This window comes from Rhinopithecus bieti, unplaced genomic scaffold, assembly GCF_001698545.2.
Source record: "Rhinopithecus bieti isolate Rb0 unplaced genomic scaffold, ASM169854v2 scaffold_33652, whole genome shotgun sequence".
Lineage (NCBI taxonomy): Eukaryota > Metazoa > Chordata > Mammalia > Primates > Cercopithecidae > Rhinopithecus > Rhinopithecus bieti.
The window spans coordinates 4,153,513-4,180,471 of NW_016814761.1; the positions used below are offsets into that span (position 1 = coordinate 4,153,513).

At 38.0% G+C, this 26,959-nt stretch overlaps 1 protein-coding gene across 22 annotated transcripts in view; it reads right to left on the minus strand.

Annotated features, from left to right (window-relative positions):
• EIF4G3 (eukaryotic translation initiation factor 4 gamma 3) overlaps positions 1-26,959 on the minus strand; it is a 268,928-nt gene that overhangs the window by 140,011 nt on the left and 101,958 nt on the right. For 16 of the 22 annotated variants that reach the window (XR_001881497.1, XM_017852121.1, XM_017852118.1 and 13 more), the window contains 2 exons: positions 25,587-25,709; positions 5,086-5,194 (listed from right to left, as the gene is read on the minus strand). Coding sequence is in view for 21 of the 22 variants with exons in the window: in XM_017852121.1 (XP_017707610.1) it covers positions 5,086-5,194; positions 25,587-25,709 (232 nt within the window). In the remaining variant the exon portion in view is untranslated. The remainder of the gene's footprint in view (positions 1-5,085; positions 5,195-25,586; positions 25,710-26,959) is intronic. The other 6 variants (XM_017852123.1, XM_017852119.1, XM_017852115.1 and 3 more) reach the window with 1 other exon arrangement.

Sequence of the window (26,959 nt, forward strand, 5' to 3'; positions counted from 1 at the left end):
TGAGGCAAGGAGAATAACGCAGGAACCGCGGGGGGGAGGGTGGAAGCTTGCAGTGAGCTGAGATCGCGGCCCGCCAACTGCACTCCCCGGCCTGGGCCCCCGAGCCAGAAGCCGAGAACTCTGTCTCAAAAAAAAAAAAAAAAAAAAAAAAAAAGAGTTTGGCCATCTTTCAGAATTTGTAGGAATTCCAACTTTAAGAATTTTTCTAATAATCATGAAAGGGGTAGCAAAGATAGATATCGAGAATATTTAAGGAAACACTATTTATATTATAATACAAGAAAAAAGGAGAAAAAAGGAAATCAATTAAATGTTCAACAATAGAGATTTTATTAAAGAAATGATGGTCTGGGCATATAATGGCATACTATGCAATATTTAAAATAGGTTTTTAAAAGAGTATTTAATGATATGGAAAGTTGTTTGTAATAAAATATATGTTTTGTTCTGTTTCGAGACAGTCTTGCTCTGCTGCCTAGGCTGGAGTGCTGTGGTGTGATCTCAGCTCACTGCAACCTCCAGGCTCAAGCAATCCTCCTACCTCAGCCTCCCAAGTATCTGAGACCACACGTACAAGCCACTATACCTGGCTAATATTTTTATTTTTTGTAAAGACGGGGTCTTGCTATATTACTCAGCTGGTCTTGAACTCCTGAGCTCAAGCAATCCTCCTGCCTCGTCCTCCCAAAGTGCTTAGATTACAGGCATGAACCACCGCATCTGGCAAGAATGTTTATTTTTTTTAGGCAGGGTACAAAACTGCATGTAGAACCCAATTTGGTAACTTAAAAAAATACTTAGTACTAACGTATGTGCATAGGTGAAAATCAGTTTATTAATAATGGCCCTGAGTAATCAGACACATACTTTCTCATTTTGCTTATCTGTAGTTTCCATAATGAGTGTCAAATTTATAAGAAGAATAAAATTGCTCCCTTTCATTCTCATATGGTGGTGGAATCAATGACCAAGACAAGGGTATCTTTTGGTTGTCACAAGTCTCTCAATGACTGAAATGCTATTGTCATTTAACAGGCAGAGAGAGGAATACTGAGCATCCTGCAATTTGAGGTACAGTCTCACTTGACAAAGAATAGGTCTAAATGCCAGCAGAGTCCCAAATGAACAACACTGCTATGAATGGTTGAATTACAAACAGAATACCATTCACTGAACACACTAGGTGCTTTCAACAGGCACTAAGATTAAGACTAAGGCACCAACTAACTCGTTTAATTATCCATATCATGTCCTCAATACAATGGATTTAATTTTCTTTCTCACTCAGTAAACAGCAATCATTTCAGCTGTGTACTATCAATACCAAGCAAAAATTTTAATTAATTCAACAGTTGTTCTCTCTACAAACCAATGTGAAGTATTCTCTATGTCTTCATAAGGTGTCAAACAAAGGTAAAATGGTAGATTTGTCTGGAACCTTGGCCTTCGTGTAAATATTCTAGCTGTTTCATGTCAAAAACTCTGTAAACCAGAAGCTTAATAATGGCAGCTAACATCTGTTAAGCACTTACTATGTGCCAGGAACTGGGTCAAATACCATACATACATTGTCCCTTGTAACTCTCACAGCCACCATTGGGGTAGAAATTATTATTTGCCTGTTTTACAGATAAGGAAACTGAGGGTTTTAGAGATCAGTCATAGGCCCAAGGTCATGTAAGTAGCAAGTGCTCAAGCCTGAGAATGATTTCAAAGCCCACATTCTTCCAACATTGTGGAGGAAAGGGGAGGCTTATGGAAACAGAAGTACTTAAGTCAATCAAGCAGGAGGGAGACTTTAGAGTTAACAGGAGATTCTGTAACTGAGTACAAACTCTCAATAATGACATTTCTATTGAGAAAGAAAAAAATAATCTGACTACAAAATGTAGAGACTCTGGGAGTAACATAACAATCTTTGAAAAAAGTCAGCTTTTATATGATAATTTCAAAAGGAATCTATATTTAAGAAGGAAATTCTGAAAAACTCTTTGGCTGGCCGAGGTGGCTCCCATCTGTAATCCTAGCACCTTGGGAGGCCATAGCAGACAGGTCACTTGAACTCAGGAGTTTGAGACCAGCCTACACAACATGGAAAAATCTCGCCTCTACAAATACAAAAACTAGCTGGGCATGGTGGTTCATGCCTGTAGTTCCAGCTACTCAGGAGGCTGAAGTGAGAGGACTGCTTGAGCCTGGGAGATGGAGGCTGCAGTGAGCCATGATCATGTCACTGCACTCCATCCTGGGTGACAGAACGAAACCCTGTCTCAAAATAGAAGAAAAAAGAAAAAAAAATCCTCAGTGTAAAGAAAAAAAAAAAAAAAAATTTTCTCTAAAAAAAATAGTAAGCCCTTTCCAACGTTACATAAATTTAATTAAAAAAAAAAACTATGAAAACAGTAATATTTTAGATATCGGCAGGCTAATAGATGAAATTAGAAAAGCTACTGTTTGACCAGTCAAGAAAGAAAAAAGAAAGAGAGAGAGAGATGAAAGAACAAGAGTGAGAGAGCAAGAGAAAGAGAAAGAAAGAAAGAAAGAGAGAGAGAGAGAAAGAAAGAAAGAAAGAAAGAAGGAAAGAAAGAAGGAAAGAAAGTAAGTAAGTGAAGGCAAGAAAGGAAGGGAGGGAGGGAGGGAGGGAGGGAAGAAAAAGAGAGAAAGAAAGAGTGAAAGGGACAGAGAAAGGGAAAGAGAGAGAAACAGAGAGAGTTAGTTTTCTGGTGAATAGTTGGTACTAAAAGGAAGATAATAGCAATCTCAGAGAGTTACTTATAACCTCTGAAATGCACTTAAAATACTACAAGTTTTTCTTTTCATCAAGGTAACCTGAATACTTTCCAATTAAGCCTATATTATACACTAGTTTGATATGTTGATGTTGTTATTCAAATTTCCACTAAGCAAAACAAAACAAAACCTGAGAGGAAATCAAGTCTGCATTCCTTGTCTGGAAATCTGGGCCTAAATATGACAAAATGCAGACATCTCATAATCTAAAAATTTTAACATTATTTTTCACAAAATAATGACAGATGCAATAATACTGTCTTCAGGAAGGACAGAACTATCATCATCAAAGTATGTGATAAACTTTTTAAAAATCCTGGCACAGCTACAGAGACAGTCTGCACAGAGGATAAATTTTAAGGCCTCTCTGCATGGGAAGTATTCAATATGCTTAGCGTAATTCTAACCAGTAAAAGGATTACATATTTGCAAAAGCGTAATCAAGTTTTGAAGGGAAATACGCTGAGAATTATTCTCCACTAAGATTAAGAACATTCTGAACTTTGACTCAAAACTACTTTATCATTGAAGGCAGCGAGTGGACTTCCACATTTGGTCTCTACAACTTGTAATTTTGCAAGGTAAATGGTTTTACTATTTAAAAAATTTGCTTGAAGCATGCAGGAGTTCTCCTTTAACTCAAAACGTTGCTGAAAGAAGTTCTTGGCAGTGTAATTTTTTGAAGCATGCCAGATTAGGGATCACTGACTATCTTTTGGTTTAAAACTATCTTACATAACAAATACAATATAGGACCTGTCTGTTCAAGAGTATCAGGCTTCTCAATACTCAGGGGGAAAATGAAATTTCTATATTAAAACACATTATCATAATCTTTGATGTAAAATCATTGAAATCATACATTAGAAGTACATCTTCCAGAAAGTTTATAAATGTGATTAACCTGCAGTCTACCCAAAAACCTTTAATATTAAATATGTCGATTTTATGGGCCACTCCTAAATATTTTTTGAAGGATAATTTTTAGTATGGGCATGGTGTCTCAGGCCTGTAATCCCAGCACTTTGGGAGGCTGAGGCAGGCGGATCACTTGAGGTCAGGAATTCAAGACCAGCCTGGCCAACATGGTGAAACCCCGCCTCTACTAAAAATACAAAAATTAGCTGCGCATGGTGGTGGCATGCCTGTAATCCCAGCTACTCGGGAAGCTGAGGCAGGAGAATAGCTTGAGCCCAGGAGGAGGAGGTTGCAGTGAGTTAAGACTGCACCACTGCACTCCAGCCTGGGCAACAGAGCAAGACTCTGTCTCAAAAAAAAAAAAAAGACAATATTTTTTAGAAAATCTATATACTAACCACAGAGCTATAGAATAATCCAATGGTTTGGAGGAATGAATAATTCAAGAAAGTTACAAGGTAAATGGCTTCCATATATGATATCCAATCATTTTTAGAAACCTGAAACATAAAGCAGGGTCAAAGTTACTTGCTTCCCCGAACTGTGTTTAGAATTATCTCTCAATTTTAGCAAAGGTCAAGTTAAAATCCAACTAGGCAGGGAAGAAAGACTATGATATCCCACTTTCTGGTACGAGATTTCCCTTACATTTTCTATTATACTCCCAAAGGCACAGTATTTATTTCAACAAACATTTGGCACCTTCATGTTCAAGTTCAATAGGAGCAGAGACCTTAGTGTACTATTCCTTAATATAGCATTAATGGCTATACTTTACTAAGCACTTTTCATGTGATAGGCATGTTCCCACAGTAATCCTGTCAAGCACGTAGGTCTTTATTCCATTCTACAAGTGAAGAAACTGAGACACACAAGGTCAGTGGCTCAATAGACCAAATAACTAGTGCATGATAGAGCCGGGATTTGAACTTGGATCCATCTCCAACTGTGGCTATAGAAGCCCAGTCTTGTAAGAAGAAACGCTTTATCTTTTTTCTTTTTTAAAATAGCAAGATACTTAGGGACATGCTGAATATATAAGCTAAACTGTACTGTTCTTGTAAAGTAATATATGCTATGATTTCTCCCTCCACCTCCCACCTTGTTTTAAAGGGTGGTTTAAGGCAGCTAACCTTTTACCTATATACAGATACTAACAGTGAGAGATTAAACAAATGTATGAAAAAATTTTACTAATCATCCCTACTTTAGTTTCCTAGAGGCAGAATACTTTAATTTTCTGCCTCAAAGCTTTGTTTAAAGGTGGGTGTCTAAATAATCCTTGGATGCTGTACTCTTACTCCTGAATGCTGAGGGCAATGAAATTAATAAAAAAGAGACTGAAGATAAGAGGGAGGAAAACAGTCATACACAAACCTTGCTTCTGGTCGCTAGCTGCAGTGACAGGGGTGCTGGCAGCAAGATGAGCGCTCTCCACAGTCCCATAAACCACAGGGCTGTGCTCAGGGACCTGGCTGGGCAGCTGCTGGGATTTGAAGTACAAAAAAGGGTGATAATGAGCGTGCGAACATAAAAACTAGCAACATGGAACCCAAGCAAGTAGGGAAGACAGTAGAGCACGGGAGATCACAAAATTAAAAAAGGAAAGCAAGGAAAAAATACATAGTTCAATTTAATAAATTCAAAAGTACATGGGAAGACAGGGAAGATAAAGAAAGAGGCAGCAGAAAAAGGGGAAGGAAAAGAAATGATTACTATTAACCACAGCAAGAGAAGACAGCACAGCAATCATTAGTACAATTTATTCCCCAGTATTCTTTCTAAGGACAAGCCGACTTGTCAACCTAACAACAGATGTCACATCTGAAAGGGAATTTAACATTCTCCCAAAGACCAAAACTGATTTGGTCAACTTCATGTATAAATTACCTAGCTAACCAGTACAAACAGAAAATGTAATGAGACTGAAAACCAGTTACAGATTCAAGAAAACAATACTGAAAAATGATTCCTGCTACTCATCCATGTAATCATACAGGTGAAATACTTTGAAAGTATATAATAAAGCAATTTCACCATAAAATGTCTATAGGTTTTGGGTCAAGTATGGTATTTTCAGAATCAGAAATCTTGAGTAAAATACCGGGTTTTTCAGAGACATGAGGAAACTCTCATTTTCACTCAGGCACTGTATTAGAATGAAAAATGCCCATCAAAATCCAAGCAGGGTAGGCTGAGAAAAATCACAGCTATTGCTCAACTTAGAAGGAACAGAATTACACAAGAGAGGACATGAACACTCATTCTAATCACATTCCAGGCAGGTATTCATTCAGGATTTGAGGGTTACACAAGCAACAAAACAAAGCAGTGTCTCTCCTCGGAGATCTAAGGTCAGTATTTTTGGTATCTATAATATCCTACAACGAATTATATCAGTGCTATCAAAGTAGAGCTCCCTGTACAATTCTATTTTTCTTTTTCTTCTGAGAGTAGGGATGGGGAGATTAAGATGTAGGTAAGTGTGGTCAAATAGAGACACTTAAAAAGTGAGAGTTGATAAAAAATATTTTCAACTCAGTGTCACTTAAAATGGGAATATAAAATGAAATGGACACATACAATTTAGGATGATAGATATCATTTAAGTAACAATGCTTTTCAGAATGTACAACATGAAATTTATATTTGCGTATATAAGGATTGTATAGAATAATAGATAGAAATAGGGAAAATACTATCCTTTCACCTATTCATTAGACCGTGAAAATGTTCATATTCCACAATTACTTCTAAATGAAGACTACTAAAATTATATTTCTATATAAAAAAATGGAAAGTTACTGTTTTCACAGGGACAAATAAAATAGCACTGCCGTAATTACTCTGGATCCGTAGTTTCAGCGGGAAAAAAAAATTCACTACTGAAATTCAATAGAAAGGTTCATAGCTAAAAATAAAAATACCGATTTTTCAGTTCTACAGGTTGAAAACAGATCTGGAACAAAGGAAACACTCCATGTTATTTAGCATTCATTAAGCAGCTATCCACATTTCTCAGGAAAGAAAGATTTGTAAATTGTATCATTTACCTGAAAGGAAAAAAATATTAACTACTCCAATTGCCTGGGAAATTAATAACCAAATAAAAAGGGGGGGGGCAGGTAAGTGCTAAAAGTAGGTCACAAAATGACATTCACAGAAAAAGTAAGATGTTTAAGACAGTAAAAGGCTACTAGTCAATGATTTTTCCATCTAAAATACATTTAATCATATAAAAGATGGACATTTTAAAATTAACAAAGTCCTAAAAAGAATCTATGTATAAAGAGTCGTAAGAAAGGAATGAGATAATATGTTTAAGTTACAATTCGAAATCCAAGTATCCAGTACATAAGTATATATCCATAAAATGCTGGGAAAGTACTTCTCAGTTTTCACAGCTGTGAAATGTAGAACTAAAGATCCTACAGTCTCCTTCAACTTTATCATTTTATAAGCCTCCAGCAGTACTAATAAAATCATAACATATTAATATGTAATTCAATACTTTTTTTTTTTTTTGAGACGGAGTCTTGCTCTGTCACCAGGCAGGAGAGCAGTGGCACAACCTCGGCTCACTGAAACCTCCGCCTCCCAGGTTCAAGTGATTTCCTTGCCTCAGCCTCCTGAGTAGCTGGGGTTACAGGTGTGTGCCACCACACCCAACTAGTTTTTTGTATTTTAGTAGAGACAGGACTTCACTATGTTGGCCAGGGTGGTCTTTATCTCCTGACCACGTGATCCGCCTGCCTTGGCATCCCAAAGTGCTGGGAATACAGGCGTAAGCCACCGCGCCCGGCCAGAATTCAATACTTTAATCTTGTTCAGAATTAGTTTTAATTTAGGATAATCTTCTCAAATTGTATTTTAACCACTAATTTCATCTCTTCTCTTCTAAAGAAGTAACTCAACCAGGGCAGGCACTGTGGCTCATGCCTGTAATCCCAGCACTCTGGGAGGCCAAGGCAGGCAGATCACCTGAGGTCAGGAGTTCGAGACCAGCCTGGCCAACATGATGAAATCCCGTCTCTACGAAAAATACAAAAATTAGCCGGGAGTGGTAGCAGGTGCCTGTAATTCCAGCTACTCGGGAAGCTGAGGCAGGAGAATTGCTTGAACTCGGGAGGTGGAGGTTGCAGTGAGCCAAGATTGCGTCACTGCACTCCAGCCTGGGTGACAAGAGCAAGGCTCCGTCTCCAAAAAAAAAACCGTCTGTTACAAAGGAGTTTCTTATCTTCCCAAAGCTCAAATAATCATGAACTATTTTACTAATCAGTAAGTCAGAACATAAAACATCACATCCAATGCTGTATGCATTTTGATACATATAAAGAAACTAAGCTAGATTATTAAGAACATATTTAAGGAATTTCAAAGCCACTGCATTTTAGTCACATTCACTATTGGTGGGAATGAAAACTTATAAAATCATTCTGGAAAGACAATTGCTATCAAAATATAAAATAACTCAATAAAGATGCTAAGGAAGTCAGAGTTAAAAGGTCAGGGTCATTTAGCAACTCTTTGCAACAGCTTATAATTAATGTAAATGGTAAAATTCCCCATCAAATTTTTCAAAATCAAGGTTCTGATTGGTACAAGGAAAAAAATAAAATGTTTCTCTTATAAACTGGAATGAAAAGAGTTTAAAGGGAGGGTAAGATATTCGATTCCTGATAGTGTTTGAGAAAAATTCTTTATAAATTCTCCTTTAGAATCTACTCAAAGATTTATATACTAAATTTAAAGTCCTGACCTCAAGAGATCATGGTAAGCTTAGGCCCACATACTGGAGGAATTCGTTTTTTAAAAACGTAATGTTTACCTAGTAAGTAAACGGGCAACGGAATCTAAAATTGTTCTTAAATATTTCTTTGCACAATTTAAAATTCATTTTTCTTTACACAGGAACATTGTTTTGCCCAGAAAGGGGGTCACCTTATTTTGTCTTCTATTTTAATCACATAAATGACAGAATACTTACAGAGGTGGTTATAGACAAGGGTCAACAACTATGCCCCTGGGGCCATATACCTGATTTTATACTGCCCACAAGGTAAGTTTCTACAATTTCAAATGTTGGCGGGGGAAGCAAGAGACAAACAATATTTCTTGACACATGAAAATTATACAAAATTCAAATTTTAGTGCCCATAAATAACATGTTATTGGAAGAGACACACCCATCCATTTATATATTATCTATAACTGCTTTTGTGCCACAATGGCAGAATTGAAGAGTGCTAAAAGAGACAATATGGTTGCAAAGTCTAAAATATTTACTATCTGGCCCACTACAGAAAATATTCGCTGAGCTCTATTATAATTCATTTAGAGAAAGCCAGAGACTTCAAACAGTTACATAAATATAAGCAAAAAGTTGATTTACTGTTATCATAAGAATCCCATTCAATGACTTTAAAATAATCCTGTATAGGTCGGGCGCGGTGGCTCAAGCCTGTAATCCCAGCACTTTGGGAGGCCGAGACGGGCGGATCACGAGGTCAGGAGATCGAGACCATCCTGGCTAACACGGTGAAACCCCGTCTCTACTAAAAAATACAAAAAAACTAGCAGGGCGAGGTGGCAGGTGCCTGTAGTCCCAGCTACCGGGGAGGCTGAGGCAGGAGAATGGCGTAAACCCAGGAGGCGGAGCTTGCAGTGAGCTGAGATCCGGCCACTGCACTCCAGCCTGGGCGACAGAGCGAGACTCCGTCTCAAAAAAAAAAAAAAGTAATAATCCTGTATAAATACCTCATGTATTTAACATATATAAAATATGTGGATAAACAAGTATAGCCTTCACTGAGAAACACTATGAAGGTTAAGAAGCAAAACAAAGACCGGGCACGGTGGCTCATGCCTGTAATCCCAGCACTTTGGGAGGCTGAGGCGGGTAGATCATGAGGTTAAGATTTCAAGACCAGTCTGGCCAAGATGGTGAAACCCTGTCTCTACTAAAAACCCAAAAATTAGCTGGACGCGGTGGCAGGCACTTAAAATCCCAGCTACTTGGGAGGCTGAGGCAGAAGAATTGTTTGAACTCAGGGGATGGAGGATGCAGTGAGCCGAGATCGCACCACTGTACTCCAGCCTGGGCAACAGAGTGAGACTCTGCCTCAAAAAAAAAAAAAAAAAAAAGCAGCAGCAAAACAATAGTATATTTAACAATGCCAGGAAAAAGTACCAAAACATGCTTCTTTCTTAAGGAGGAATTTCTCCCATTCTCTCATTAGAAATGTGTGTGTCAATATGTGCGTATTTCCTCCTGATGTTTAACTTGCACACAACACTATGAACCTACTCATGGCTAAGAGAAAATTCCTGGCTTCACGGAGCTTACATTCTATCAAAGGAAACATATGGCATAAACCACAAAATGAATCATTTAATTACCATAGGTACAAATGCTCTACTGGGGAAGTAAGAGTACAAAGATGACCCATAATCTGGGGTTCTGACTTTGTGATGTGTATGAGGAAGATATTCTGAGTAAGTAACATTCAGGCTGAGTTTCAAAAAATCAATGTGAATGTTGGCATGTAGGAAGAAGGGCAGGTAGATGCATCTCATGCAGAGAGAACACATGTATGAAGGCTCTAAAAGGAAAAGTATTCCGTGATCACCTACCTTATGTAAAAGGTAAGAGGGATGCAGAAAAAACAGGGGAATCTGGTGTGAAATGAGGCAGGCAGGAGTCAGGCAGATGGGCCTTACAGGCCAGACCAAGGGTTTTGGTCTTTATCCCCATAGCAATAGGAAGCCAGGGCCAGGTTTTAAGCAGCAATGTGATATAATCAGATTTGTGTTTTATTTTGTAGGTATTTTTTCTTTTCTTTTTTTTTTTTTTGAGACAGGATCTCACTCTGTCACCCTGGCTGGAGTGCAGTGGCGCAATCACAGCTCACTACAGCCTCGACCTCTTGAGTTCAAGTGTTCCTCCCACCTCAGCCTCCGAAGCAGCTAGGACCACAGGTGTGTACCAACATGGCCAGCGATTTTTTTTCTATTTTTTTGTAGAGTTGGGGTCCCAGTATTTTGCCTGGGCTGGTCTTGAACTCCTGGGCTCAAGTAATCCTCCTGCCTCAGCCTCCTAAAATGTGGAGATTACAGGCATGAGCCATCACACCTGGCTGATATTTTATAAAGATAATTCTGACCACCGCATGGAGAATGAACTAGAGCAAGGAAACAGCAGTCACAAGAAAACAGTTTTCAAAGTTACTTCAGTAGTCCAAGGGCAATAATTTTGGTGGTAATAATGGGGGTCAGTGACTGAATTTTACTTAAACTGACTGGGCTTGATTAGGTAACTGATGAGACATAGTAGAGAGGGGATCTATGAGGAGAGAGGGGTAAAAAGAAAAACATTAGGTTTCTGGTTTCTGAGATAGGGGCCAGTCTGAGAAAGGGAACACTGGAGAAGACATAAGGTTTTGGAAGTCATGGGTTTGGTTAGAGGAAAACCATGAACTCCAGTTTTGAGGTTGAAGTGCTTGTGAAATACCTGAGTACAGAGATCAAGTCAAAAATTGGGTATCTAACCTGAAGTTCTGAAGTGTTCTCATAATAATATATGGCATGATATAACAGGCACCTCTTTTAATACAAAGGCAATAAAAAAATAAATAATGACCATAGTAATAATATAATGGTAACAATAATTCCACTGAACTCTAAGGCAGGAATTACAGGATATAAGGACTACAACAGTCATCAGCCACATAGATCAGTTCTTTCTATACTAATTATTCCTATACTAACATGGTTTGACTGTGTCCCCACTCAAATCTCATCTTGTAGTTCCCATAATCCCCATATACACTTCAAAAATTCTATGAATATGGGCTCCTTGAAAGCAATGAAAGGTTGCCAAGGTCAGAAATGATGAGAAGAAACCCGGACACTCAAAATAAAAGCTTGATGGCAGACTTAAGAGGGCTTAAGAAAATGATTTTTAAAGTTCTTGGGGGCAAAAGGAACCCTCAAAACTACACAAATATATGGAAATTAAATAATCTGTTTCTAAATGATATCTGGGTTAATAATGAAATCAAGACAGAAAAATTATCTGAATCAAATGATAATAATGACACAAGTTATCAAAACCTCTGGAGTACAGCAAAAGAAGTGCCAAGAGCAAAGTTTGCAGCACTAAATGCCTACATCAAAAAGTCTGAAAGAGCACAAACTGACAACCTAATGTGTGTGTACCTCAAGGAATTAGAAAAACAAGCACAAGCACAAACTAAACAAGACTGTCTCAAAAAAAAAAAAAGAAAACAAAATTGCAGCAAAACTAAATGAAATTCAAACCAGAAAAAGCATTTCAAAAGATCAATGAAATAAAACATTGGTTCTTTGAAAAAATAGCCCATTCACTAGATTAACGAAGAAAAGAGAGAAGATCCCAATAAGCTCAATTAGAAGTGAAACTGGAGACACTACAACAGACACCAGAGAAATAAAAAAGATCACTTGAGACTACTATGAACAACTTTATGCATACAAACTATAAAATCTAAAGGAAATGGATAAATTCCTGGAAACATACCACCCTCCTACATTAAATCAGGAGGAAAGAGAAACCCTGAACAGACCAACGACAAGCAGCAAGATTGAATCAGTAATTTTAAAATTTGCAACACACAAAAAAAGCCTGGGACCAGATGAATTCATAGCTAAATTCTACCAGACATTCAAAGAAGAATTGATACCAATCCTACTGAAACTATTCCAAGTGATTGGGAAAGAGAGAATCCTCCCTAAATCACTCTATGAAGCCAGTGTCACCCTGATACCTAAGCCAGGAAAGAACACATAAAAAAACAAAAACTACAGACCAATTTCCATGATGAACACAGATGTAAAAATTGTCAACAAAATACTAGCTAACCAAATGAAACAACACATCAAAAAGATAATTTATCATGATCAAGTGGGTTTTATTTCAAGGATGCAGGGATGGTTTAACATATGTAAGTCAATAAATGTGATACATCACATAAAAAGAATTATAAACAAAAACCATATGACCATCTCAATAGATGCTGAAAAGCATTCAACAAAATCCAGCATCCCTTTATGATAAAATCCTCAACTAAGTGGGTATAAAAGGGACTTACCTCAAAATAGTAAAATCCATATATGATAGACCCACAGCCAATATCATACTGAATGAGAAAAAGTTGAAAGCATTCTCCCTGACAACAGGAACAAGACAGGGATGCCTACTTTCACCACCTCTATTCAACATAGTTTTGTATGTCCCAGCTAGAGCAATTAAGTAAGAGAAAGAAATAAAGGGCACCCAAATTGGAAAAGAGGAAGTCAAACTATCGCTGTTGGCAGATGATATAATTGTATACCTAGAAAACCCTGCCGGGCGCGGTGGCTCACGCCTGTAATCCCAGCACTTTGGGAGGCCGAGGCGGGTGGATCACGAGGTCAGGAGATCGAGACCATCCCGGCTAACACGGTGAAATCCCGTCTCTACTAAAAATACAAAAAATTAATCGGGCGTGGTGGTGTGCGCCTGTAGTCCCAGCTACTCGGAGGCTGAGGCAGGAGAATGGTGTGAACCCGGGAGGCGGAGCTTGCAGTGAGCCAAGATCCAGCCTGGGCGACAAAGCGAGACTCCGCCTCAAAAAAAAAAAAAAAAAAAAGAAAAGAAAACCCTAGAGACTCCTTCAAAAGACTCCTAAATTTGATAAAGGAGTTCAGTAAAGTCTCAGGTTACAAAATCAATGGACACAAATCAGCAGCACTGCTATACACCAACAACGACCAAGCTGAGAATTAAATCAAGAATTCAATACCTTTCACGACAGCTGCACAAATAAAATGAAATGCCTAGGAATACACTTAACCAAGGAGGTGAAAGATCTCTACAAGGAGAAATACAAAACACTACTGAAAGAAATCACAGATGACATAAACAAATGGAAATGCATCCCATAATCATAGACTGGAAGAATCAATGTTGTGAAAATGGCCATACTATACGAAAAGCAATCTACAGATTCAATGTAATTCTCATCAAAATACCAACATGTTTCACAGAATCAGAAAAAACAATCCTAAAATTCATAAGGAACCAAAAAAGGGCCCAAGTAGCCAAAGCAATCCTAGGCAAAAAGGAGAAATCTGCAAGCATCACATTACTTCAAATTATACAAGGTTACAGTAAACAAAACAGCATGGTACTGGTATAAAAGTAGGCACATAAACTAATGGAACAGGATAAAGAACCCAGAAATAAAGCCAAGAAAGTACAGCCAACTGATCTTCAACAAAGCATACAAAAACAAATTGGGGAATAGACACCCTATTTAATAAATAGTGCTGGAAAAACTGGCAAACCTCATGCAGAAGACTGAAACTGGATCCCTATTTCTCACCTTATACAAAAATCAACTGAAGATAGATCAAAGACTTAAATATAAGACCTGAAACCGGAAAAATTCTAGAAGATAACATTGCAAAACTCTTCTAGACATCAGCCCAGGCAAATTATTCATGACTAAGACCCCAAAGCAAATGCAATAAAACACAAATAAATAAATGGAACCTAATTGAACTAAAAACCTTCTGCACAGCTAAAGAAACAATAGAGTAAAAAGTCAACCCATAGAGATGCAAACTACACATCTGATGAAGGACTGGCATCCAGAAATCTACAAGGAACTCAAACAAATCAACAATAATAATAATAATAATCCCATCACAAAGTGGGCAAAGGACACGAATAGACATTTCTCAAAAGAAGATACATAAATTGGCCTACAAACAATATGAAAGAATGCTTAACATCACTAATGATCATGGAAATGCAAATTAAAACCACAAAGCGATACCATCTTACTGCTGCAAGAATGGCCATTATTAAAAAGTCAAAAAACAACAGATGCTGGTGTGGATGTGGGGAAAAGAGAATGCTCATACACTGCTGGTGGGAATGTAAAACTGGTGGGAATGCATAACCTCGATGGAAAACAGTACAAAGATTCCTTAAAGAGCTAAAAGTAGATCTACCATTTGATCCAGCAACCCCACTACTGGGTATCTACACAAAAGAAACGAAGTCATTACATGAAAAAGAGATTTGCACACATATGTTTACAGCAGTTCAATTCACAATTGCAAAGATGTGGAACTAACCTAAGTGCATTTTGATATATAAGTGTATATATCAAAAATAAATTCTGGCTGGGCACGGTGGCTCATGCCTGTAATCCCAGCACTTTGTGAGGCTGAAGTGGGCAGATCAACTGAGGTCAGGAGTTCAAGACCAGCCTGGCCAACATGCCAAAACCCTGTCTCTACTAAAAATACAAAAATTAGCCGGGCATGGTTGCAGGCACCTGTAATCCCAGCTACTCAGGAGACTGAGACAGGCGAACTGCTTGAACCCAGGAGGTGGAGGTTGCAGTGAGCCAAGATCACGCCACTGAACTCCAGCCTGGGCGACAGAGACTCTGTCTCAAAAAAAAAAAAAAAAAGAAAAAAAAGAAAAAAAAGAAAAAAAAATTCAGCTGGTGCAGTGGCTCGTAGCAGAAATATGGGAGGCTGAGGCAGGATTATCGCTTGAATTCAGGAGTTTGAGACCAGCCTGGGCAACACAGCGAGACCTCATCTTTACTGAAAATAAAAAACACTAGCTAGGCATGGTGGCATGTGCATGTAGTCCCAGTTACTCAGAAGGCTGAGGCAGGAGGTGGAAGGATTGAGCCCAGGATGTCAAGGTTGCAGTGAGCTGTGATTGTGTCACAGCACTCCAGCCAGGGCAACAGGTAAGACCCTGTCTCGAAAACAATAAATAAAACAGAAAATTTAACAATTCCATATAACAGAAGGCATGATTAACAAAGCTAAAACACAATCATCAAACAAGAAAAACATTTCAACATATGTCAAAGGATTTATTTAACATGTAAAGCACTCTTATAAATCTGTCAGACAAAAATCATCACTCAAAAGACACGTGTACAACAGATAATTCATACACCCACAAATAACTGGTGAACATCAAAAACTTCTTAACTTCATAGAATACACAAAAATTAAACAAGATCTTGTTTTTTATTCTGTCAGATAAGCAATTATATAGGGAAAAGAGTATTCTCTTATACTGCTGGGTAAGAGATTAACTAGTAGATTTCTGGAAGGTAGAAAATGACAACACAGTAACCCAAAAATAAGCAAACAAAGTTGTTCATCATAGCATTGTTAATATAGTGACAAACAAGAAACAATATGAATACCTGTCATGTAAATAAACTATGGTACATTAAAACAAAGGCATGTCATATAGACATTTTAATATAATCAAACATAAACATTTCTATGTGATCACTGAAAAAAATGCTAGTTTATAAAATGGCTTCCATAAGTATTAAATTATATGTTTGAGCTATGATCATGCCACTGCACTCCAGCCTGGGCAACAGAGTGAGACTCTGTCTCTAATTATAAAAACAAACACACACACACACACACACACACACACAGATGTACACGTATATATGCACATGCACAAAAAGATACCTGAAAAGATATTCTAACGGAAGTTAACAATGATTAATTCTCGCTAACAAGTTAGGATTAAGATTTCCTTCTTTACTACTCTTTTCCAATGAAGACCTATCATTTGTATAAAGTTATTTTAATTTTGAAAATATATTTTAAATAAAAGACTAAGCCTGATAGTTTCTTTGTGATCTTTTGCAAAAACTTTTTGTGATCACTTACAACTATCACAGTTGTCGGATGACTACAAATTCTAATACTGTTGCTCGATGTCCAATGTAGGCAGTAGGAACAGGAATTGTTATACACACAAAAATCTAAGTCACATTTTCTTTATAATTAGGATTCTGGTTTAGAGCATTCAAGGTAAAATTAAATCACTATAAAAGCAAAGGCATTCACATAAATTGATGAAGAATTATGAGAAAACAGGTCAAAAGAAAAACACAAAATTTAATTTTACTAATGTGTCCCATAGGCTTATTTTTATTGGGATACCCAAGCAACTTAAAACATACTTGCTCCACTGGCTTCTCAAAGAAGGTTAAGTATTTCAAAAGTAGCTGTAAATCAAATATTCTTTTCTTGCTTGTTTTAGGAAATTCCTATAGGCACTGAAGCTGGAGAATCTCAGATGTATTTAAAAATGACACATTTTTTAAAAACCATGTTGGAGACAGATCTGATGAAATAAACAACCTTGCTCTACAAATCTAAGTAGGAACCTTTGACGGTCTGTGCGCAAATTCTTTCAAAAGAGTTTTTATTGGCCGGGTGCAGTGGCTCACGCCTGTAATCTCAGCACTTTGGGAGGCCGAGGTGGGTGGATCATGAGGTCAGGAGATCGAGACCATCCTGGCCAACATGGTGAAATCCCTTCTCTACTAAAAATATAAAAATTAGCTGGGCGTGGTGGCGCATGCCTGTATCCCCCCTACTCAGGAGGCTGAGGCAGGAGAAACACTTGAACCAGGGAGACAGAGGTTGTAGTGAGCCAAGATCGCACAACTGCACTCCAGCCTGGTGACAGGGCAAGTACTCCATCTCATAAAAATAATAATTTTTATTACTGCATAACAGATGTACACAGCTTTAGTGTACACATAAAAATTTAACGTACTTATATAATTCGAAGATAAATATTTGTCTTTTCTTTACGCTAGGAGCATTTGAATTCTTCTAGCTATTTCAAAATGTACAATGGATTATTATAAACTATAGTCACCCTACTGATCTACCAAACATTAGGTCTTATTTCCTCTATCAAACCATATAGTGTATACAAATTCATTTTAAACTATGAAACATCATAACAAAGCAAGGATCTCTGTTCATCATGATGAACAGAATAGGACACTTTTCAAATGTTCCATTTAAAAACTTTTGAGAGAACCCACCCCAGTTTAGATACCTATTTAAAGTCTACAAGGCTTTACATATTATTGAAAAGCACTATTTTTAAGTCAAGGGAGGTTACTAATGATAAGTTATTTCATTAAAGATAAAGAACAACATAATTTAATTTAGTAACCACCATTTTTATTGTAGTCACCACTAAAACAAAACCACACCCGTATGCTTTAAGGTACAGAATGCCATTAATTTATCAGTGCCTATGACTGAGATGACAAAATGAAATTTTGAAAGATTGGGTTTGTTTACAATATACTAGGTATCACCTTCAAATTCTTCATGCAGGAATGTAACTACTTACTGCACATATCAACTTATAACATGAATATCATAACCAAAGCTATAGACCCAATTCTAGGAAACTATTACTGCTAAACCATGGAAAGAACTACAGTTGGCCCTTGAACAATTCAGGAGCTAGAAGAACTGACCCCACACAGTTAAAAATCTGTGTATAACTTTTGACTCCCCAAAAACTTAACTAGTAACAGCCTACTGTTGACTGAAAGCCTTACCGATAAAACATATTTTTTCTCAGTATGTATGTATGTTTTATTATATACTATATTCTTACAATAATGTAAGCTAGAAGAAAATGTGTTTAAGAAAACCATTAGGAAGATAAAATACATTTACAATACTATACTGTATTAATCAATACCATAAGTTTACATCATCTGTTTATAAAATAAATCATCTGTCTAAAATGGTGGTCAACCACAGCAGCAGACCTCGATCTATGGTAGATACCAAGCAATTCAACTTTTTCTTGTAAAGTTAGCACTTTTCTCTGCTTCTTGGAAGTATTGCCAGCATCACTGGTGGCACTCTGTATGGGTCCCATGGTGTTATTCAAGGTTTATGGCAATGCACTAAACACGATGAAAAAATATGCAAGAACAAAGAGAGATGACTTTTTACTATGAGGCACAATTTATAAGAGATATGAACTGCTCATCTGGAGATGATTAGTGTCACAGGGTATTTTAAGCAGATATTCTCAACACTTAAGCTCACTAAAATAGCAACAGGAGGTGGCTATAAAATTACATTAGTACAGTATGTACTACGGTTAATTTTATGAAGTTAGGATGTAATATTGCCTCTTTTATTTATTAATTTATTTTTTGAGAGACAAAGTCTTGCTATGTTGCCCAGGCTGGTCTCATACTCCTGGGCTGAAACAACCCTCCCACCTCGACTTCCCAAAGTGCTGGTATTACAGGCGTGCACCACCATGTCCAGATTGTGTATTTATGTCTGTTGACACTTCTCTCAATTGCGAATGGCATCATATATTATCTGTATTTGTGTACCTAAGTTTTGATAAACTTTAACTTTTATAATAGATTTGCATATATTTTATGGCACTAAATGAAAACATAGACTACATATATTTTATGCATCCATGACATACCTAAATTTTTCTTTTTTTGATAATTTTAGGCAGTATGTCATCTGGGAGTTTTCAAGTTACCACAATGTCCAAAACATTTTCCAATATATTTACTGAAAAAAATTATCATATGAATGAACCCATTTTGTTCAAGGGTCAACTGTAATTAATAAATGGTCATGGAATTTAAGGTTTGCAGGTATCAACTTCATAAGCAGCTCAACAAAAGACTGAATAACCTGCTGACTTTAGTAATTTTCCCAAAAGGTAGGAGAAATCGTATCTTGCCTAAGATATGCTATCAATCCATAATTTCCTACCCCGAAGCCCCATAGCATAGGACTCTCTCCCATGTTACAACTGTGTTTCATTACAAGAATAATTCTAGAAGCGGGGGGGGAAAAGAGTATATCAAGGAAGAAAGGTACATAATTCATTTTTAAAAATTAAGTGATCTTCGGCCGGGCACGGTGGCTCATGCCCGTAATCTCAGAGCTTTGGGAGGCTGAGGCGAGCAGATCACTTGAGATCAGGCATTCGAGACCAGTCTGGGTCAACATGATGAAACCCTGTCTCTACTAAAAATACAAAAATTAGCCAGCATGGTGGCACGTGCCTGTAATTCCAGCTACTTAGGAGGCCAAGGTTGCAGTGAGTAGAGATTGTGCCACCGCACTTGCACTCTAACCCGGGTGACAAAGTGAGTGAGACTCCATCTTAAACATAAAAAAAAAAAAAGTGATTTTTGATCCACCACTCATCCCCTTCAGAAGCAGACAATTTTGACATGGCATCATGTATGTATTTTTACCCTATAGGGTTTCCATGAAGACTATTAGGCATAATAGCTAGTATATTTCTAAATACAGGGATATGCCTTATGCATTATTGTCATCATCAAGAGCTGAGATATTTGATACCGAGCGAGTAACAAAATTCTTCCTTCTTTACCACTTTAATAGGTAAGAACTAAAAGGGAACTCTCAGATTATTTCATATAATTCCTCATTTTACAGATGAAAAAACAGGGGTTTTAAGAACTTAATGTTCTGACCCAAGGTTATAAATCTAAGTAACAGAGTGAAAACCAGCAGCAAGTGCTCTAGTGCTCCATAATATCCAGTCATGCACCTCCATCTATGCACTGTGATTCTCTGTACAGGAACATGTATATACACGTATGCATATTTCCTAAATATGTGAGAATATCTACTAGTTAGCCCATAGAAAATTTTAAGACTTATGAAGAACAGTTTCAAATTCTGTCTACTTCTTATTAGGGTAAAAACAGCAGCAGCAAAAATTTGTTTCTCCTCTCCATTCTCCTCACAGAAACCCAATGCAGTTTCCCTCAATTAGCTCATAGCTTGTGTCACAAATGTAATATAATTGCTCCCTCAGCATCCACTTTTAGGTCTGGCATATGTTTTTGAAACCCAGTTGTATACTTTCTATTTTGGCCTAGTTCAAATGTTTCCTTCCTGTGTAGTTGCTTGTGAAAGAGGCCGTTTGTTCCTCATCTCACTGATCCAGAACACAACACATCCCATAGCTGCTGACCATGATACAATCTAATGGTTAACACCAGACTCATGTAAATAAGTTCACCCTTGGAGAGTGTTTTCTTCAAACTAGCAAATCCATAACTCCAGTGAGGAAGCCTAAGGGAGGACATGGACCTTAATAAAAGGACAGTCCCACAAGTCTTCCTTCTCTCTCTCTCCACCTGAGTTCCCTGCTGTCTTCAGAGCTCCCCTATCAGCCTCCCATCACCACTGTAAACCTCTCTGGAATTAGGAAGTAGTAAATTTTTTTCTGTTTCATGCATTTTGGTTTCACTTCCTCATTATATCTTCCTGACAAACACACCCAAACGTAACTTTTACCTGGTCAGGGCTCTCTTAGAGAGTGGCTCTCCTGGTTTATAGCCATTCTTGACAGAGAGACCTCAAGACCAAATTAGATAAAAATCACAACGGCTTGACTGCTTGCCAAAATCAAACTCATTATCCTCCTCTTTAAACTTCCCCATGTATACTCAATATTACGTTTCACTACAAAAGAGGTATTTTTAAACACGAAGAGGCATCCCTGACTCTCTCTCTCCCTTACATCTAGAGAAAACTTACATCCCCATTTACATGTGCCGTACTGATTATGCCTGCTGTGCTGGCATTAACAATAGCATTGCCACCCATTTCCACAATTGCCCCAATTAGGTGGTAAATTATATGGTCATCCTTTTCAGAGTCCTTATCTAGTTAATAATTAATTGCTAAACATCTCTCCAACTGGCTTCCTCTCCTTCAACTAATTTCTCACCTGAAATATAATAATAGCCTCCCTTCATCTAATTTCCCATTTTTGCACATGCTGTTCCTCTGTCTAAACACCCCTTTCCCTTTCATTTTGTGAATACCCATGAAAGTTAGATCAAATGGCATCTCTGCGGTAAAGCCTTCCCACATTCTTCCAGTCATTCTCTGTGCCTCCTGAAATAATTGCAGTACTAATAACAGATATTTGCTGAATACTCATTGTGCACCACACAGTGAACTTAAACAATTTTTAAGTATTTTGTCTCATTTAATCCTCTCTGTTTGATAGGTTTTACTTTTTAAATGTAGAAGATAATGCCCTGGGATAAAGTAATTGGGCTAAAGTTACAAAGCTAAGCAGTGGAACCGAGACTTGAAATCCAGTATGTCTGATTCCAAGTCAAAGTTTTAAACCTCTTCCCTGTTCTATTTTACATGTACTACCACCATTAATGGGTCTCTGATATCTGTGCTACAATTCTGCCCCACTTGGTCACCTCTGCACCACTCAGGTCTTAGTAACGGGTCTTCTGTTTCCCTTTACAGAGACTGGGACTTTCCCTTGGTGATAGGGAAAGGCTTGGCTATCCACAGCATAAGCGATTATGTCTAACTCAAAGCAGGTACTCTAAGGCCAGTACTACAGTATTTACTGTTTAATCCTAAATTCTGATGCAGACAGCTGTCTCATCTGTAGTCTTCTAACCAGACATGATTCTGTATTTATCTGGATTGATATCAAAATTGAAAACTAGTAAAACTGAAGTTAAATCTAGTGAGTTTTCTTTGACTGGCAGAGTGCTACTCTGTTAATGAAATTAGTTGCCAATATTTATAACTTGCAGCTTTTTTACACATAACTAAAGATTTGTAGCTTCTTTTGAAACACTGGGTCAACATTTTTTTTTTTTTTTTCTGAGACAGAGTCTCTGTTGTCCAGGCTGGAGTGTAGTGGCACTATCTCGGCTCACTGCAACCTCTGCCTCCCAGGTTCAAGCAATTCTCCTGCCTCAGCCTCCTGAGTAGCTGGGATTACAGGTGCCTGCCACCACGCCTGGCTAGTTTTTTTGTATTTTTAGCAGAGACAGGGTTTCACCATGTTGGCTAGGGTGGTTTCGAACTTCTGACCTCAAGTGATCTGCCTACCTCGGCCTCCCAAAGTGCTAGGATTACAGGCGTGAGCCGCCGCATCCAGCCCTCTGTGTACCACTTTCTATGACGTTCCAGAAAATGAGGTAAAATGTCAGTTGCCATCATCATGCTTGTGCTGCTGCTTTTCTTAAGAGGAAAATGAAATATCTCTAGTACACACGTCTCTGTTAAAAAGCTATTCGTTCATTCTATGAATTTCATGCATTTGGATTTAAATACAAGTCACCTAATAAACTTCTGCGTTATAACTGATGTTACACTTCTCAGAAAGAACTACCAACATTACAACTATTGATTGATGGCCTTCGTCTGCTCAAAGTGTAGATTCAATGTTCTTTATGATTACACAGAAATATACACTCATATTCAGAACCACAGTCTCTGGGGAAAGACAAAGAGCAAAAAGATTTCTGTAGCTAAACACAGAGGGATACCAGAAGAGGGTGGGAACCAAGCTTAGAAGGTTAAAGGAAACCAATCACACCCCAGAGGGCATTTAAGTGCAAAAAGACACATATATGTCCAGAGAGAATTTAAACAGAAATCAACAAAGGATTGTCTATCCTTTATCTGGCTTGACAGTAGTAACATTTTAATGTGTGAAAATACAGACTAAAATTTGACTGCACTGATCAACTAATCCCAAAGTTTTGCTATAGTGTATTCCCACCTAACAGAACACATATATAGATTACTTCAATTTGGAAATTTTGCTTATCTCATGCTTACTTCCAGGGAAGAAACTAAATATAAGACCTTCGTAATCATTCCAAAATTGGAATGTTCCTAGAGGAATAATGAGGAATGATGAAGAATTATTAACATGAACTTACAACTCACATGTCCAGATGCACATATATACTCATCTGGATAATGAAAGACTGAGATAAATGTCAGCTAGATACCATCATTTCCAAGAGAAAACACATCACTACAACAAAGGACTAAATTTAAGGCTTTCTCAAATTCATAGATTTCCAAGGGGCTCTAAACTCAGCTGTTTGTGACTTTTATATTTAAGAACATTTTATGAACTTTTATTTTGTCTGTACTACTAAAATTAAGTCAGTAGTCTATCATTCTGAAATGCTTTATATACGATCATCTGTATCACTTGTTTGTAAACTGGGCTCCAAGGAACCCCTTTACCATCCAAGCATAAAACAGGAAAGAGAGAGCAGCCCCCTACTCCTTAATAGCTTTCTTTTTATCTGTTTCTAGACAGTAGGATTTCACTTTAGACAATTTTTTTACAGGGACATGATCTTCCTGTGTTCCCCAAGCTGGAATCAAGGAATCCTCCTGCTAAGCCTCCCAAATAGCTGGGACTATCGGCATGCACCACTGCACCTGCAATTGGCTTCACTTTAGACAATTTTTAAGATCTGAAAACCATGTGTCTCTAAATCACTTATCAAAATTTAAAGTGACATAGGAATGAAATACAAATTTTTGTGGGTTTTTTTGTTTTTTGTTTTTTTTTTAAAGACGAAGTCTCTCTCTATTGCCCAGGCTGGGGAGTACAGTGGCATAACCTTGGCTCACCATAGCCTCCGCCTCCTGGGTTCAAGCAATTCTCCTGCCTCAGTTTCCTGAGTAGCTGGGATTATAGGCACGTGCCACCACGCCTAGCTAATTTTTGTATTTTTTAGTACAGATAGGGTTTCACCATGTTGGCCAGGCTGGTCTTGAACTCCAGACCTCGGATGATCTGGCCCGCCTCAGCCTCCCCAAGTGGTGGGATTACAGGATTACAGGCGTGAGCCACCGCACCGCCCAGCCTTGAAATACAAATCTTGTCAGATTTGCAGAATTCTAATCTATATTATAGTTTACTAAACTCCAGTTCCTTCTACAATATCTTGATTTCTAAAAACAAGAAAGTAAAATCTTAGGAGATTATGATAACCACATTCTTCACCAGGAAGAAAAAGGTGCCTAACTGACAATTTATTAATAAGTTCCACATTCACAGATTCAACCAACTGTGGATAAAAAATATTTAGGAAAAAAACATTTTAAATAAAACGTAATAGAAATTTAAAATAATATGACTACTTATACTGTATTAGATATTATAAGTAATTTAGAGATTATTTAAGTATATGGGAAGAGGTGCACTGTTTATATGCAAGTACTATGCCATTTTACATAACGAATGGCATAAATTTTGGTACTGGGGAGGGGGCTTCTTTGAACAAATCCCCTGAGGATAACAAGAGATGACTATAATTAAAGAAGACGGCCGGGCGCGGTGGCTCAAGCCTGTAATCCCAGCACTTTGGGAGGCCGAGACGGGCGGATCACGAGGTCAGGAGATCGAGACCATCCTGGCTAACACGGTGAAACCCCGTCTCTACTAAAAAATACAAAAAAATTAGCCGGGCGAGGTGGCAGGCGCCTGTAGTCCCAGCTACTCGGGAGGCTGAGGCAGGAGAATGGCGTGAACCCGGGAGGCAGAGCTGGCAGTGAGCTGAGATCTGGCCACGGCACTGCAGCCTGGGCAGCAGAGCGAGACTCCGTCTCAAAAAAACAAAAAAAAAAAAAAAAAAGAAGACACTCTCCACTCAAGAAGTTCATTTATGTAGTTCTAAAATGTAAGAAGTATACCTGTTATACGTCCTAATATGCTCTCAATAACACAGGCAATCATCTCAAGCAACACTGTTTGGTAAAATGTTAAATTCTCAACCTTAATGTTTGCATTAACAAAGTGTGCAGCACTTAAATCCTAAGGTTCCATGATGTGAAATACTCATTTAATGATGAGGTTTTCACAAGAATACAGCTCCTTTTGGTATCATGCAATAGTTCATTAAGAAGAGTGGCAGCACCTCACCTGTGCGCTGATTGTGAAAACAATACATAAATATATTACCAATAAAAATTTAAAATATTGTAATTTGCAAAGAGAAAAAAACATGTCTGTTTAAATACCATTTAGATATTCGAGGCTGCAAGACAACTGATGGAAATGAAAAGTACAGAAAGTGGCCATAGAAGAAAGAAGAATTCAGTAGAGGTTAGTGAACAAATAGTGCCATCCATTACAACTCACTAGGTCTTACCTGAGGAGGAGTAGGTGTGGACGTGGGTCTTCCTATGGGTGGAGTAGGATTTCTGCTGCCACCTCCAGACATAATCTCCTCTGTTATGTCTTTACCTCCCTGGTTTGGATCCCGAATTCTTATCTATAAGGTTAAATAAAATGGCATATGTACAGATGAGTGTCTATGTAGCAAATTTACAAGCATATGAGTGAGTTAAAGGTGCAAACTGGGAAACCTGTCAAATATCAAAGGTGATAATCACCACATTTGACTTTATTTCAATCACAGATCCATCATATAAATGTAGGCCATTAGCTCTGACATGAACTAATTAGAATAACAAGCTAAAATGAAACCTAACTGGCTGGATTTCTAGGTCAAAAAGGCAAACTACTAATATTTATACTTGTTTTGTAAGAACCTGTTGGACTGATCTTATTTACCATATAAGTTTCATAAAATACTTTTAATATATGAAAGTTACTGCATAGATAAAAGTTTTTTTTTGAGACAGTCTCGCTCTGTCACCCTGGCTGGAATGCAGTGGCGCGAAGTCAGCTCACTACAACCTCCGCCACCCAGGTTCAAGCAATTCTTGTGCCTCATCCTCCCATGCGAGGATTACAGGCGTGGACCACGGCACCTGGCCTAGAATACAGTTTTAAATGCTGTAAATGATTCTCTGAAGTTCTTTACCAAAATAAAAAATATAAATACCCTACAAGTTAGGAATAATTTATCCTTAAAACAACCTTATATACTATGTAATAATGCTGACTGCAATCATGCCTTTCCAGCAAAGACTGGAAAAAGGTTGATCGAGAACAGAATAGCTCAAAAATTATCTTACGTCAGCCAGGCACGGTGGCTCACAAGGTCAGGGGATCGAGACCAACCTGGCTAACACAGTGAAACCCCGTCTCTACTAAAAATACAAAAAATTAGCCAGACATGGTGGCACATGCCTGTAGTCTCAGCTACTCAGGAGGCTGAGGCGAGAGAATCACTTGAACCCGAGAGGCGGAGGTTGCAGTAAGCCAAGATCATGCCACTGCACTCCAGCCTGGGCAACAGGGCAAGACTCCATTTCAAAAAAATAAAAATTATCTTAGGTCCTTATAATTAAACACTTAACAGTCAGTAAAAAGAATGAGGCAGATCTGGCCGGGCTCACACCTGTAATCCCATCACTTTGTGAGGCCGAGGTGGGCGGATGACCTGAGGTCAGGAGTTTGAGACCAGCCTGGCCAACATGGTGAAACTCTGTCTCTAATAAAAATACAAAAATTAGCCAGGTGCAGTGGCAGGCACCTATAATCCCAGCTACTCAGGAGGTTGAGGCAGGAGAATCGCTTGAACACGGGAGGCGGACGTTGCAGTGAGATGAGATG